Below are 16476 nucleotides of genomic sequence, written 5' to 3' on the forward strand. Positions count from 1 at the left end.
AAAATTTTATAATGTAATAAATAATATAAAATATTTAAGTAAAGGTAATTTGGATATTTTAATTAATAAAAGTATTAGATTTAATTGATGATGGGATTATTGGATTTTGGGATAAATACAGATCAAACGAGGCCTTAGAGAACAAATGGAGGCATGGTGAATGAAACTTTACTGGCGCCAATAAATAAATGCTGCAAAAAGACACTAGTGTACAAGATTCTGGTAGATTTTTTTCCGTTCTCAAATATTAATATATATATATATTTATATATATATATATATATATATCGGATATTGCATAAAAAATAAATAATTAATAATTAAATATTTGTTTCTTAGTCGGCAATTACAAGTTTCATTGTGTACGTAATCTGGAAGCAGACATGTGTATATATATAACTGGAGTGAGTGAGAGAGAGAGAGAGAGAGGAGAGAGAGGAGAGAGATGAAGAAAATAGCGACGGAGGAGGAAGAGGAGTTACAGACGAAGAGGAGGAGGAGGAGAAGAAGAAGAAGGAGGGGATGTCGGCGGCGGCGGGGAGAAGAAGTATCGGGGTTACACTTTGTGTTAATACACGGAATAGGCGGCGGAGGGTGGGTGTTGGTACAAAATAAGGTGGCTGATGAGAGTTCGGGATACAAAGTGTCGTGTTTAGACTTAAAAAGCGTCGGGAATTCACCCTTCTCACTCCGACAACATCCTCACTTTCCACGATTACAATCAGCCTCTCTCCGATTTCCTCTCCAATCTTCCAGATAACCAAAAGGTCATTCATTCATTCAATCTTTACTAGCTAAATTAGATTAAAATTATATATATATGTAGGTAATTCTGGTGGGTCACAGCGCCGGAGGGCTGAGCGTAACCGACGCCACGCATAATTCGGCAGCAAAATAAGCCTGGCGATATACATCGGAGCCACCATGTTGAAGACCGGTTACCAATCCGAACACGACATCAAACAAGTATGTACCTCCTCTCCTCTCCTATATTATAAAACCCACCCATTCTTAATGCTAACTAATTACTTATATGGTTAATTTTAAATTTTTATTATTTTTATTTTGAATATTGAAAGCATCCATTCATGAACTTAAGATATTAACTCTATGTAATTGACCAATGATTGAAATTTTTATTGGATCGATTTTAATCCGATCTTTGAATATATTGTCTTCAAGGACGTTCACACTAACTCCATTTTAGTCCATTTTGAATTATTTGTTTATTTTAATTAATTTAATATTTACCTATGTTCTTAAACATTATTTTGTGTGACATCTGCCCATTTTATATTTGGTATGATCTCAAACAAATCGAAAATAGATAGATTTCATTTTTTTTTTTTTGAAAACTTCGAAACGATATAAATCTACTAATTTGAATCGTTTTTATATTTGTGTTCTAAATTATGTATTTTTTCAAGATATACAAGTTTTAAATTTTCAAATTTAATTTGAATGTCTTAAAAAATGTGTAATATTGAAAATAGTTAGAAGAAATAAAAAAGAAAGAGAATTGTTATTTTTTTTATAAATACAAAATGTTTGATCGTTTAAAAAAATCCCTTAAATAACTAAAATTGTGATAATTAAAATCTTACATGACACAATTCAAAATTTAAAGTATTTTTTTTTTTTTAAAAAAAACACCACAAATTTGAGTATCATATATTTGTATAAAAATTATCATAACTATAAAATAAAAAAAAAAAAATTGAAGTCAACCCGTAATTATTTATTGTTGTCACTCACTAAAATTTATTTTATTTTATTTTGGGTGTGTGGCTAGTCCTTTTTTAGTGTTTGAATTTAAGCAATAATGTATGTATGTGCACCCACTCTAGCTATCAATCCACTTTAAGTTGACCCTAACTAGCTAGCTAGCTAGATATTTGCATTCTTTTAATTATTGGTGCTCCTCATATTCAATTGCTCAATCAAATCTTTTTTGAAAAAAAAAAAGGGTGTACCAGATCTATCAGAGTTTGGTGATGATGTTTATGATCTTGGATTTGGGCTCGGTCTTAATCAACCTCCAACAAGTGCCCTTGTCAAGAAACATCTTCAACGCAAAATTATTTATCATTTGAGCCCTCCTGAGGTAACATTTTCATTCATTCATTCATTCATATCCAAATCAATCATATTTACATTTCACATTTTTCAGGACTCAACATTGGCATCCATGCTCCTCCGCCCGGGCCCACTCAAGGCATTGTTGTCAGCTCGGTTTGATCAGGAACAAGGTGGGGATGACGTGGACAAAGTGCCACGTGTATACATTAAAACACTGTATGATCGAGTGGTGAAGCTCGAGCAACAAGAAGCCATGATTGAGAGATGGCCTCCATCACAGGTTTATTCTCTTGAAAGTGAACACAGCCCATTCTTCTCCACCCCTTCTCTGCTTTTTTCATTGCTTGTTAAGGCTGCTTCTTCTGCTGCTGCTGTTACTGCAATTTCATTTTAAATATAAGAAAAGAAATCCCATGAAGTGGTCGTATAAAGAAATGAAGAAAACTTACTATCTTTTCATCATTGTTTGCTTCTGAAAGTTTCTGTTCCCACCCAGCCTTGGATGGTAGTGTGTTATATGATGAACATGCAAGCTTTCCAGCCTTACCAATCTGTGTTTCTTCAGTTTGGTCTCCAAATAACAGAATAGGTCAAATCTTTATTTATTTATTTATTTATCTTGAAAGAATTGGAGTCCAGCACAGGTCCATTAGAGTATGGGCAACTGAACCCATGGTGAGGTAACTGTCTCAGTGCAGCAGTACCATGAAGAAACAAGTAAAGTCCCTAAAACATATGAACCAGATTGCAAAATATCCCGACAGACAATAATGGTAAAGTAAAGAACAAGTTTGATGAATGATTCTCGATTGAAGCCCTCCCTCATATGAAATTCCAGATTTATATTCCTTATTTGCCTGCCATTCTCAATTCAGTAAACCTATCAAAAGACTAAGAATTTAACACTTAATGTGCATTTCATTCAAGTTCCAAAAATACAGCAGCATCACAAATTGGCTTGTTCGATAAAGACCTTCTTTCAAGAGCTTGCAGGAACCCTAATAATGCAAAAAGGTTACATATTTTGGTTTTCAAGAGTTTGCAGGAACCCTAATAATGCAAAAAGGTTCCATATTTTGGTTTAAAAGGGTATCAATTCAACATTATTACTCTTATTATGTCTTGATTAAATGATTTCAGAGAGCCTGCCCATCTTTTGGGCTGCCCAGTTAGAGTAGAAAAAGGTGAAATTTTTGCTGGCTGCTATAGTTTAGTTAAAAAAAAATTAATGTTTATTTTTCTTTTGGAAGGTTTAAAACCATAATCAAGTTTAAAACCATAATCAAATAAAAAATTTCAATTTTACTTCTGAACCTACTACTATGTTAAACCATTTTATGTTTAAAAAAACTATTGAATTTAACAAAAATATCTTATTTTTTTAATTAAATAAGTGTGCTGCACTAATCTAACCCAACTCAACTGTGTGTTTGTTGGGCTTTACCAAGGCCCGGCCCTATTAACAAAGATTATATCATGTTTAGAGTTCCGAGACCTTTAATGTGAGAACAACATGATTACCAATGTACCATGGTCACCAATTCCAAATCTTAGGAATTTTTGTTTTCCTAATTTCAACTTTTATTCATGAAAAGACAAACACAGCAACAGAGGAAACACAAAACTTAACATCGTTTGAGAGTTGAACTAAATGAGTAACTGAATTACCAGTGAAGAGACGAGACAACAGAGATTGAAGATTGATTCAGCATGCTGGCAAAGGAGGTCACTTTAATGGATTGCCAGTCGAACAAAATGACATTATAATTATTGAATTAAAATATAAAATGCTAAAAAGATAAATTTGACTATTAAATTCAAGAAAGTAAGAAACAAGGTACAAGAACAAGATAGATGATCTTAAAATCAGAATCATGACTGACATTAATAACAAATACAAGCAAGTAGCTTCAATCCAATTACAATCCACAGACAGCAATACTAGGGTCTATTGTCTTCTGAGGAAGGCTGGTCGTCAATGAGTTCCGGCTGTCGAATATCTTCCATCATCCTAACAACTTCATCCATATTAGGCCTCAACTCCGGCGCCTTAACAACACACGCAAGTGCAATCTGCAACAACTGAACCATCTCTTCCTCAATATTCTCATACTGCATCAACTCCGTATCAAACACTTCAGCCGTCCATTCCTCCCTAACAACCGACCGCACCCACCGAGGAAGATCAACCACCTCTTCTTGCCCTCCATAGCTTTTCACCGGAGCCTTTCCCGTCAGCATCTCCAGCAGCACCACCCCAAAGCTATATACATCTGACTTTTGGCTGAACTTCCTCAAACCAATCACTTCCGGAGGATGGTAACCAGGACCCCTCGACGCCGGTCCCCCTGAAAACGTCACTAGAGGCGCCAACCCACAATCAGATATGCAAGGACTAAGATCATCTTCCTTAACAAGGATGTTTGAACACTTTATATTTCCATGAACAAATTTCACACCACCCTCCAAATGGATATGGAATATTCCAGCAGCTATCCCTAGGGAAATCTTCATCCTCGTGTCCCAATCCAGAGGAGTTCTTCCCGACCCCCTGTTTCCTGTTCAATCATCATTTATTAACAAATATATATATACACACACAGATATCTAGCTAGATTAAGAAGCAATATTCTCATACCGTGCAAGAGGGTGGATAAGTTCCCTCCGGCCATATAATCATAGACTAGAAGTTTCTCATCCTTGGAATAGTAATAAGCTCGGAGAGGCACAAGATAAGGATGCTTTTGCTGGCCCAATCTCCCTACGATCTCCATTTGCTGGTCAAACTCTTTCTTATTAACACCAACTTCCCGGAGCCTTTTCACCACAAGCGTCGTACCCTCGTCCATAACAGCTTTATAAGCCGTTCCATAACTACCTTTACCAAGAACTTCAGCAGAGGCCCTCAGAAGATCCTCGAGATCAAAGTTAAACGAACATCCTTCTTGATCAAAGAACACCAATTTGTTCTTTTCACCCGCTTGTACTCCGCTACCAAAGTCCTCTGACTTCTCGTTACCTTTCCCATTTGTTGTCGCCTTCCCTATCGGTTCCCCACCGACATCACTCTTTTTCTTCTTTAAATGGCACAACACAACTGCCAAAACCAGAATAAACAGAATGGAAGAACCACCAACCGCAATTGCAATGATAGCACCCTTCCCCAGCTTCCTCTTCTTCTTCTCCGAAGGAGATGGAAAAGGAGGTGTTACTACGGTACAAGATGTATTCAAAGGTGGGCCACATAGAAAAGTATTTTCAATGAATGAAGATGTGGGGAAGTTTGCAAGTGAATCCGGAAGAGAACCACTAAGCTTGTTATAGCTGAAGTTCAGTTGTCTAAGCCTGGGAAGATTTATATCAGGAATAGCACCGGAAAAAGAATTGAACTGGATGTTCAGAGTGGTAAGATGCTTTAGATTATCGATAGTTGGTGGAAGGGTGCCAGTAAATGAATTGGAAGAAAGATCCAATACAATCAGTTGAGGTGAAAATGAATTTGGAATTTCACCGGAAAAGTTGTTATGTTCAAGATAAAGAGCTTGGAGTAATGGAAGAGAAGCAATATCAGAAGGAATTCTTCCACTAAGGTAGTTAGACCTGAGGCTCAGGACTCTAAGAGCATCTAACTTACCAATACTATTATCAGGTATTGGACCAAACAGACCTATACCTGGGAGATGAAGAGAAACCACTCTCGTCCCATTTTCATCGCAGGTAATACCGACCCAAGAGCTACAGATTGGGATACTGGAATTCCAATTGAGTTGTCTAACATGTGGGACAGCGAAAGCGAAGTCGAGAAGAGCCTGTCTATCAGAATTCAGATCAGAATCAGAATCGGCTTGTTGCATAACCAAGATCAGCAGGAGAAGGATCAAGATAGCCACAGGTGGCTTCATTGGAATTCTTAATTACTTGAAAAGTCCTTTGATTGAGCTGTTCTGCGGCAAAGAGAAAGAACAATTCAGAAAAAAAGGATTTTGCCTACATGTTCTTTGTCATATAGTAAAATGATTTCTAAGATAGCTAATAAATAGACCAAAGCTTGAATCTGTCTAAAAACAAATAAACAGGTAAAACAAACACAAAAGAAAGTGCATATTGATGGGAATTCTCCTTAGCAGAAAAGCATATGTTCCTTTATTTCCCACTGATTTGAGACACACTGCGCATACACTTTGATGAAAGATATAAATGTAATCCACTTGGAAAAAAGCTTGTAAGGGAGAGAATCCAGGCTAAAAAAAGAAGAAAAGAGACGTATTACAGTATTATAAAGCTTGGAGGGAAAGAAATAAAGGCAAAAGTAACATTTGCTCTTTTGTTCTGCAAAAGCAAAAGAATTCGAGGCAATCAATCATCTATCGTGATCCATACATAATATATATCATTATTCCATCATATCATATTCCAGTCTATTAAGCATCAATCAGCAGCAAACAAGAAGAAAGAGGAACTTACAAGTTACAAGTATAGACTACACTCCAGATTTCAATTTCTCTGCAAAAAAAGAAAAATCACAAACAGTGAACAAAAGGGCAAGTTAAAATGAAAATCACCATAATGATGCAAGAAAACGTAAAGTTGAAAGCGAATCGCCGTAAATATAAACAGTAAACACAAAAGAAATAGCAAACAACGCCTTACGAAAGCGAAAGGCGCAAAAGAATTGGCAATTTGTAGTGATTAGCTCAAGAAAAACGAAAAAAGCAATGTTTACTCAAAAAGGTGCGTTACTGCGTATGGTTGTATTGAGATTTGAAGATGAAAAGGCATGGAGGGATGAAAATTACTCGGAAGAAGCAACAAAATGCAGGCAGATTGAATGCGCCAATCTCTCTCTCTCTCTCTAATAACCGTTGCGTTTCATCTTCTTGATTCTTTCTTACTTCTTCTTCCTATGAGCCGTGCGCCATACTGTGTTTAAATGTGCCTGTTTGTTTGGACAACAACTACAACTTAATTAGCATTTATTTCTTTCACTTACCGTTATACAACGCAAATTCATTTTGTTTCGGAACATGACGCGTCAATTCACTTCAAATTCTATATCTTCATTTTTACAAATTTATTAGAAGAATATTATTTTCATTTTTCATGTCTCTTTTAATATATATTTAAAAAAAAAATAGTATAATAGTTTTAATTATGATATTTTTAAAAAAAGTTTTACTTAAGAATCATTTTTAATAAAATATTGATATTTAGAAGAAATCAATTATTTTCCTAAACAAATGGAGACTCCTAATAGTCTTTATAAAATTAAATATACGGTATTTTACCTTTGTTTTTATATCATATAGATAATTTTGAATTCATCACATTTTTCTATTGAATCAGTCAAAATTGTCAAATTAAGTAAAAAAAACTTCTGACAATACATTTAATTGTTATCAACCATATATATATACATATATCCTTAATTTAAATATGAGAAATAATACTGTATAATAATAATATATAAATTGTTGTGTCACGAGAAGGTTGAATTGATAACTCATTTATTTTTGTATGGTAGATGAGAGTGACTAATATTTTGAGTCTTTTGATGAGTGAGATTTATTGGGTGATACCCGAGGCTTTAAATAGTTGTTGAAAAGTTTGAATTGATATGACTGATATGAAAAACTTACATATTTGGGTTATTATCCCAATCATTTTTTGATGGACTATCTTGTTATAGAAAATTCGTGCGTCGAACTTTCAATGATCGTAATTGTTCGATGTGTATCCTTCATAATACTATTATTATGACGTTTTCTATGATTCGTTCAGGAAAACTAATAGATTCTATCGTGGGAGTTTATCGTTCGAAGATTTATGAGCTCGATAACTTATTGAGTACCATTTTTTCTTTTTCTTTTTTCTTTTCATTTCATTCTTTGTGGTAGTGTTTAAACAATATTTTTTTTCATTTTTAATATATATGGACTTTCTAAAAAAAATAAAAAAAATAGATAATATAAATTGTTAAGCTTGATAAGATGAAAAAAAATACATCCTGTCATTCTCCTTTAGAACATAGTTTAGACGTGGAGTGGAAATAAAATTTGTACATAATTATAGATTATAGTTATAATATATTTTATTTATAATGGCGTATCAATCAGCTGTTTGTTACTTTAAATTTAACTATTGTCATAAAATAGTTTATTAATATATATCAACATAAAATCTATTAATATTATATATGTATATAAACTTGTTATTATTAATTAATAATTAATCGTTTTATAATTAGAACAATGTAATATTTATATATAATAAAATTGTTAAGTTTGATAAGAATAGTTCAATATTTTTTTTTTCCATTGAGAAAAACAATTCCGCTATTTGGTCTTTACATAGTTATTTGATTTTAATAAAATTATATTTTTAAGAATTTGTGTTCTTTATATATCACTAATAAACCACGTGCAGAAGTGGTAATTTTATGAGGAGAAACATGTTGAAGATATTACAAATGAAGATGTGGATATATTTTTAGTTTTTACAACATTTTTAATCAATTTTCATAACATTCAAATGTTTATTTAAACTCAATAATTTACTCTCTACCATGTGATACATTTCTTTTTTTCTGAATTGAAAAAACTAATAAAATTTCATAGTCTTCACTTTAATTGACTTAAGATATTTTATTGAGAATTAAACTTGAAAAAAACACTTAAAATTGTATATATAATCATTTACGAAGAAGATTAATATAATAATAATTATTATTTAATTTGACACTAATTAAACTTTAAATTGAGATATGTTGAATGACAATTGAACTCGTTGTCTTGGATTTGTTAGTCCAAACATCTTGTCATCAAATCTAAAAAAAGAAAGAAAATTTGATACCTAATCTCATTTCTTAATCTCCTTTTTCTATTTTGTTTACATCCTCTTGTATTTAAATAAGTTTGTGAAATTGTTTTAATAGACAAAATGCATATATAGTTTAACCTTTAAAAAATATATAAACAAAATGGAGAGATTGAAATAATGAGGTGGTTGAGATATTTATAGAAATGATGAAAATTAATTAATTTGTTAATAAACATGATGAAATTAGGCTCGATTACTACATTCTACATACATACATGCTGGTGGTAATAAAAATAATGATGAAAAAGAGAGAAAAGGAACTCCCTAATCACATCATTCTCCATTTTGACATATTAACCACTTAATTTAAAAAGTAATAAAGGAAAAAGGAACAAGAAAAATTACTAAAAAAAATTATGGGCATAAAGAAGGGAAGGAGGCACATGGTAGGGTCCTTAACAAAAGTTTTTTCACCCATGCATATTTTTCATTTTTATATTAAAAAGTTATTATGAATTTCAATTTTTTGTTGGAAGTGATAATTAAATCTAAAAACATTATTATTTTAATAGAGATTATTGTCACTTGAAACTTGATCATGATCATAATCATGTATTGTTTGGAAGATAGTGATTTGGTGGAATGTTGTGGGTGATACATTGTTATCATAAGTCACTGAAAAGTTGGTTTGAATTGATTGTTAAATAGAAATAATATTGGCTTCTATCATATTAACCTATACTACTCTAGTTTGCATGAACCAGATCGACATGGGCACTATGATTCAATTATTTTATTATCTATCCTATCTATATCTAATTCTAATCAATGACAAATGTTGATCATTCCTCATAATTAACTTGAAATGGTGTAATCATAGTTTTCTTTTACATCCACATGTGAGATCAATTTAAATAAACATGCCGGAAAATTGAGTGAGCTGGCCTGACCCGGAATTGACCTCGACAGGAAACATCGAGTCTTGCAAAATATCCAGCTTGAAGTCCATATTCAGAGGCCGAAAGTTTCAATATTCATGCCCAACGTTTCTAATGAACAAGGATCTGCCACCATTTTGACTCGTTTAATGTTATTTTTGTTTGGTTAACATATTTTTACCAATTTAACATAATTTTACTAGTTTAATATATTTTGTAATGGTTTAACCTACATTATATTTAAGTATATTTTTAATCAATTTAATATATTTTTATCCATTTATCATATTTTACATCCATTTAACATTTTTTTTTGTCTTTTTACTTAAGAAAAACTATTTTTAACATATATTTTCCCGCTTAAATATATATTTACAAGTTTTAAAAATATAATTATTGTTTAAATATAGTTACACTCATTAATTTTAACTTATTTGGACATTTTTAACCTAATTTGAAGTAACTTCTTAATTTTTGATTGAATTTATATATATATATTTTTTTACAAATCTAACATGTTTTTATTTTGTTTATAATACTAAAATCTACTTGTATCCAACTATCCGTTGAAGCCCTATATTGATCACCGTTTTAAGTTTCGTGTTTTAGAATTTTTTTATGTTTATATTTTCTATTAATCACAAATATTAGTGATATTCTTTTTACATTGTTTTGACTGGTATAGGATAACTCATTCAAAATATCATACCTGAACTTTTACATTTTTTATAATGAATTTTTATCTTAGAATTTAAATATTAAATTGAACATGAAATAAAAAAAAAAATTATTTGTGCGGTGAAGGTGGATCGAACACCTGACCTTCAGATCTTCAGTCTGACGCTCTCCCAACTGAGCTATCCCCGCAATTTGAATACAAAATAAGTTTTATTCTATAAAACAACTATGACAGCATCCATCGCATTCCAAACAGCCCCTTAGAAAAGTCGTCGTTATCCAGCAACAGCGAAACAGCGTTCCGTAACGCCTGTAGCAAAGCCGCTTCGAGCAAAACGGCGCCGTTATCGTCCTCACTCATCAGAAGATCACATTTTGGCACCAGATTATTCGCCCTCTCCGAAGACGATGAAGATCATCCCAGTCCCATGCTTGGAAGATAACTATTCATACCTGTCTGTACAATCTTAAAACGATGCTATTTTTTAGATATATCCATACATATATTTTTTGATTTGCGCTTCCGATGAGCTTTACTGCAGAATCATTGACGAAATAAGCAATGAAGCAGCGGCAGTTGATCCAGTGGAGCCGGAGAAAGTTCTTCGAATCTGCCAAGAGATTGGATGTCAGCTCAAGATCATTCTCACTACACACCACCACTGGTTTGTGTTTTTATTGCTCCCGTTTCATACTTATTATTCTGTAATGTTTATGCGTGTAAAGGTGTTATTATCCTCTAATGAGCAGGTTAATTTGGTATTATTGTTGGTTCATCTTAGTGTAGTTTAACCTACCTATTTAGAGATTTGAAATTTAACATTATTGCTGAAATAAAGAAACGATTCAGACTGTATGTGTTTCATTGTTCAATTTTGGTATATATTTGGTTTTCAATGGATTAGAGGTACTATCTGAGAGGATAAGCAAAGCATGTATATGTACTTATAGATATGATCATATGAGACAGGGATCATGCTGGTGGAAATGAGAAAATGAAGGAGCTAGTGCCTGGAATTACTGTTTATGGAGGTTCTCTGGATAACGTGAAAGGGTGCACAAATAAATTGGAAAATGGTGATAAGTTGTTGCTGTCTAATGATATCAGCATATTAGCTCTGCATACACCTTGGTATGTAATTCTGAATTACTGTTTCATTTCACACTCTATATATGTTTAAACTTTGGTTTTATGAATGCACTCTCATCTTTGTGTTTCTCACCTTCTTATTTCAGCCATACTAATGGTCATATTAGTTACTACGTAACTGGCAAAGCGGATGAGGTCCCAGCTGTTTTCACTGGAGATACGCTGGTTAGTGTGCAGATAATAAGCCAAGTATTTTCTGTTGGTTATTGCTAGAATATTTCTAATTAGATCAATCAAAGGACAACCATCTGTATACCATTCTACATTAGGAAAAAAAATAAAGGTTCTCTCTTTTTTCTTCTGAGTAAGGAAGTACATGGTCTATTTGTTGTGCATCCCTGTTTCTCTAGAAGCTAATACGGAGATTTGAACAATTTCAGTTCTGGTGTTATACCTTTTCTGTTGTTGTAGCTTATTTGGAAATGGATTTTTATTGTTGTTTGTAGTTTATTGCTGGCTGTGGTAAATTCTTTGAGGGTACAGCAGAACAAATGTATCGATCTTTGTGCGTGACATTGGGATCATTACCTAAGCCAACCTGGGTTTACTGTGGTCATGAGGTAACCTACAATCTCTCTCATTTTTCTTACTATTGGGCTTCATTTTGTTTGGAATGTTGATTAATTAATCCAAAGTGTTTTGAGTAGGAGTTGAAATTTGGACCTCAGCCTCTTAGTTCAAAACTCTTACCACTTGAGTAACCCTGGTAGACGGTTATTAGCAATAGTTCATAAACAATGGGGGTATATTTGGTATTAAGTGAGGTTGGAGTGTTGTTATTTCTACATAAGATATGTGTGTATTATAGATGATGTTCATGTAAGAGCTTAACCCATATTTCATCATTCTAGCCCCATTTTCACTTTGCATCCAGAATGGCATTATTTTCTGGACTGCATACCTTAGCCACTCTGATGCTATGCCTCATGTGGGGTATTGACTATACTAATAAGATGTTCATGAAAAGGAAAACGAAACAGGAAACATGATTATTGCAAGAGGACGAATTGCAAACCCCTTTTGCATAATATAGAACTCTTATAAGTTATAAGTTTCTTCTTCCTGATTTTTTTCTTATATATTTTTCAGGGAATGCCATTGTTTTACCATTAACACCTAATGAAGAACAATGTGTTTGTCCTTATGAGAAACACCTACATTCTAGGATAATCACCGTATGAGAAGTTTTTCTCAACGTTGTTTGTCTTTTTTGTATATTTCTAGTGACAACAATGTGTTTTAATTCTTTTATGCGGCATATTAGTTACCAAGGGCCAAACCTTGACTCTGAATATTAGGAATGACGAACCATACAGACAAGACTTTAATTTTGATTTGTTAATTAAGTTCTTAGTTCATCTAATGGAGAACAAATACTTTTCTTACTCTGCAAAGGCGATGTTTCTACATGTTAAATGTTTTGTTAGATTGATGTCTGTATACAGCTTCTGCGGTTTTAATATCATGCCAATATTTTCTGTAACGAAAGCCATGTAGTATAATTCTCATGTGAGTGCTTATTTAGGAGCCAATTTTTCTATCTACTTACATTTTGCTCATCCAAATTCAACTGAAAGGAAATCAATTTATGATCCTTACAAGGTTTATCCCTTGCTGAAGCTTATGGTTAATGATGTGTACTTTAATCTTTATGCAGTACACAGTAAGCAACTTGCTGTTTGCACAGACAGTTGAACCAGAAAATACAAAGTTAGCACAAAAATTAGCCTGGGCAAATCAGCAAAGGCAATCTGGCCTTCCCACTGTCCCTTCAACCATCGAAGAAGAATGGGAGACTAACCCATTCATGCGCGCAGAGCTTCCAGAGATGCAGGTATTGACGAGCCTATCTGGAAACTAGTATTTTGTCACAATCACATTGGAAAATTGTCAAAGCAGAAATTGAAAGTATTTTTTTTTCTTTAGTTTAAGATTTGTTTTGGATCATGATAAGATTATTTTTTAGACCATGATCCATATTGTAGTGCGATTTGTGTTGTTTCATTATATATATAATTGGTCAACTTTTCAGGAGAAAGTTGGCTGCAAGTCTGCAGTTGAGGCCATACAGAAAATAAGGAATCAGAAGGACAACTGGAGACGCTAAAAAAGGAGGACAATACACTTGTAATCTTATTTGTACCAAGTCTCAGGTAAGTTTATCCTGATGGTTCAATGATATGTTATGTATAATAATGCAACTGCTTGTTCGAGTCTGGAACGACACTGTTGCAAGGCATTTAAATTTGGTTTGGAACGATATGACAACTAAATAGCCTGAAGAATTCTTTACATACTTTGGTGCGATCTTTGTTAAATTTGATTACTCGTTTTATTAGTAAACCTGCAAGGCCTTGAAACCAAATCATATCGGAGAAACTAAAGTACTCTAATAGGTGTAAAGCTACAAGCTAGGCCACCTATTTTCATTATACTTGGAATGTGGTCCAACACCTTCTTCAATATGAACCGAACCCCTTCTAAGTTCTAACCCCTTTTGGTATTTAGAAGCCTGACCCACTTTGAGGAACTCATAATACAGATAGTTACAGCATGGATCAGTTGCAAGTTGCAACGATCAAGGCCATCGGGTTCACCACCAAGTGTTTAGAGTTTAGGAGGTGTCCTCATTCACACCCATCATCGGGTTGATGTTGAAGCTGTTAGGGTCCACCATTTGATTACCTTTAGTTGATACAGTTTCTGGTCCCCGGAAGTGTATGAACCCATAACCTAGCAGTTCATCAATTAGAGCAGCTTACACTTAAAAAAGAATTACAATCTTACAAATATATTTGAGTTTTAAGTTTATTTAGAACCTGACTCAAAACCAAACAAGCCCTAAAGCTGTGTCCAACTTTACACGACAAACAATCGTGCTCTAGTGAAGCCAATAAAAGATTCCTTTCAAGTTCCAAGTCATTGACTAGTTCAGACTTTTTTTTTGGGGGTTAAATTCCTTATTTCAAAACCCAACAGTTGTAATGTTTAAAATTCTAATCAAATAATTAATTGTTTTCAGTATCCAAGTAATTCACTTATCTTCAAACTGTTTCTTTATATATATATATATATATATATATATATATATATATATATTTTAATTTTTTTTATTATTATTTTTTGGTTAAGAACGCAGTGTTCCACTTCTTTTTGTGACTAATCTCCATTGTTAAACCCTAAACACATCGCTCGCAAAAATACTTAACCAAATAATAAAATTTAAATTTCCATTTTCATATCATGAAAATGCCATAAGTAGTGGTAGCAGTAGTAATATTGATTGGAACGAAAGAGAGAATTATTAGAAATTCCAATACCATTGTGTTTGTATTGGTGAGTGGGTCCCTCCCTTGGTTCCAACTTGCACACAAATCACATCCTTAAATAGATTGCCAATTAGGTCAAAACTTTGATGCCAAAGTAAGTGGAGAGAAACCTTGTACCGAAAATATCATCAACATACATACATAATGAATCCTCATCAAAGATTTGAAAATGACCTTATGTTTCCCACCTTTTACTTTATATCTTGTCGGATGACCTAACTTCTTCCCATCAATCTTCAGACCATAATATAACTAAACACCCTAGTCATAAAAAATAATAATAATAATTATTGGGACTTCTTCACAAGCTTATATTATAATAATGCACTAGGCTATTTAGAGCAATTGACAAGTGGGTGGAATTTTTTTTTTTGAATAAACCAATATTTATTTAAAAAATCATTAGCAATCAATTAGCTCTAAGTTTGAAAAAAGACAGCAAGGGGCAGAGTTTGGAAATTTGCAGGGAGCATATATATAGAGAGATCATGGCCTGAAAATGATGATGATGATCGATCATCATATCATTGACCAAATTACAAACTTCACATGGAATGTTACCATTTTTTGCATATATGGGTGAAGATTATTATCATCATGACTCAGAAGAAAATCGCCACTCTTTATCATTTGTAAGAAAAAAAAAAGCACTGTCTGTGATGCCTGCTCATAACAGGTTGTGAAGCGCATTACTGTTTTTTTTTTTGTTTTTTTTTTTTTTCAGATGGTGATCATGTTTATTATTATATATATTCTCATCCCTAGCTAGCTGCTACTTGTTATGTATGGACAAACAAACGGTCATCATTGTGATTTTTGAATCTAACGTTATTATTTTCTCTGTCATAAATCAAATAGTCCGATAGTAAGTTACATCAATAATTAAATTAACAAAATCAAATAAATAGTTCAATAGTAACATCAATGTCCACACCAAAGACTGTTAGTTTAAAGATGAGCTATTAATTTATTATAATAAGGGCATAATTGTATTTCACATACAAAGAAAGAGAAAGAAAAAAAAGTTAAAGTAGGTGACTACTAAAATGTAACCTGTTTATTCCTATTAAACTCCAACTAAACTTAATTAATAAGAGCATTATTAAGTTTATTTGAAACCATCAAATTACAATTACTTTTAAAAAATATTAAAAAAAAAAAGTAATTTTATTATTGAATTAGATGATTTTTTTTTAGGTGGGAAGTGAATGATAAAAAGTAAATATTTGATTAAGTTATAGAAATTTGTTTTGATCAAAAAAATTTCTAATAAATATGATTGATTTTTTTTTTTTGTAGAAGCAATATATTAACAAGCCAAGTTAAGAGTTGATGATCAAAGTTGTATGGGTTAATAATTATAAAGTTACTTAATTTAAGATGAAAGGTTATGGGTCATTTTTTTTATAAGTAATTAATTTTCATTAAGAAGAGAGTTGTGTTAATTTTTAAATAAAGTAAACTAATGTTTAACTATATATGGAGG

At 32.5% G+C, this 16476-nt stretch overlaps 3 protein-coding genes and 1 non-coding gene across 5 annotated transcripts; 2 read left to right on the forward strand and 2 right to left on the reverse strand.

Annotated features, from left to right (window-relative positions):
• Positions 1-430: 430 nt before the first annotated feature.
• On the forward strand, positions 431-2623 carry LOC124926759 (methylesterase 17). The gene is given in 6 exon segments (XM_047467048.1): positions 431-667; positions 669-767; positions 827-878; positions 881-966; positions 1967-2104; positions 2171-2623. Coding segments are annotated over 6 exon segments (900 nt in total). The 5' UTR covers positions 431-445; the 3' UTR covers positions 2474-2623.
• A 1244-nt stretch (positions 2624-3867) lies between these two features.
• Positions 3868-6990, reverse strand: LOC124925396 (probable inactive receptor kinase At5g58300). Of its 2 annotated transcripts, none has more exons than XM_047465390.1 (4): positions 6876-6990; positions 6544-6582; positions 4718-6023; positions 3868-4637 (listed from the first exon to the last, which is right to left on the reverse strand). In XM_047465390.1, exons 3-4 carry the CDS (start codon positions 5979-5981, stop codon positions 4021-4023), a joined length of 1881 nt encoding a protein of 626 aa, XP_047321346.1. In that variant the 5' UTR covers positions 5982-6023; positions 6544-6582; positions 6876-6990; the 3' UTR covers positions 3868-4020. The 2 variants fall into 2 exon arrangements, with proteins under 2 accessions (XP_047321346.1, XP_047321347.1); XM_047465391.1 differs by having other exon boundaries at positions 4718-6018; positions 6876-6967.
• Positions 6991-10627: 3637 nt separating this feature from the next.
• TRNAF-GAA lies at positions 10628-10700 on the reverse strand. The gene has a single exon. It is a non-coding gene; the product is annotated as a tRNA-Phe (tRNA).
• Positions 10701-10794: 94 nt separating this feature from the next.
• On the forward strand, positions 10795-14004 carry LOC124925854 (hydroxyacylglutathione hydrolase cytoplasmic). Its single transcript, XM_047465970.1, has 7 exons — positions 10795-10966; positions 11054-11176; positions 11482-11643; positions 11748-11826; positions 12108-12221; positions 13319-13495; positions 13694-14004. Exons 1-7 carry the CDS (start codon positions 10920-10922, stop codon positions 13766-13768), a joined length of 777 nt encoding a protein of 258 aa, XP_047321926.1. The 5' UTR covers positions 10795-10919; the 3' UTR covers positions 13769-14004.
• Positions 14005-16476: the final 2472 nt, after the last annotated feature.

Source organism: Impatiens glandulifera, chromosome 2 (assembly GCF_907164915.1).
Source record: "Impatiens glandulifera chromosome 2, dImpGla2.1, whole genome shotgun sequence".
NCBI classification, from domain to species: Eukaryota; Viridiplantae; Streptophyta; class Magnoliopsida; order Ericales; family Balsaminaceae; genus Impatiens; species Impatiens glandulifera.

Bases quoted from the DNA above. Each gene is read 5' to 3' on its own strand.
- LOC124925396 (XM_047465390.1), bottom strand. From the start codon at position 5,981: ATGAAGCCACCTGTGGCTATCTTGATCCTTCTCCTGCTGATCTTGGTT. The intron at 4,638-4,717 runs GTATGAGAATAT...ATGATTGAACAG, and splicing joins CTTATCCACCCTCTTGCACG to GAAACAGGGGGTCGGGAAGA.
- LOC124925854 (XM_047465970.1), top strand. From the start codon at position 10,920: ATGAAGATCATCCCAGTCCCATGCTTGGAAGATAACTATTCATACCT. The intron at 11,177-11,481 runs GTTTGTGTTTTT...CATATGAGACAG, and splicing joins CTCACTACACACCACCACTG to GGATCATGCTGGTGGAAATG. The intron at 12,222-13,318 runs GTAACCTACAAT...ATCTTTATGCAG, and splicing joins GGGTTTACTGTGGTCATGAG to TACACAGTAAGCAACTTGCT.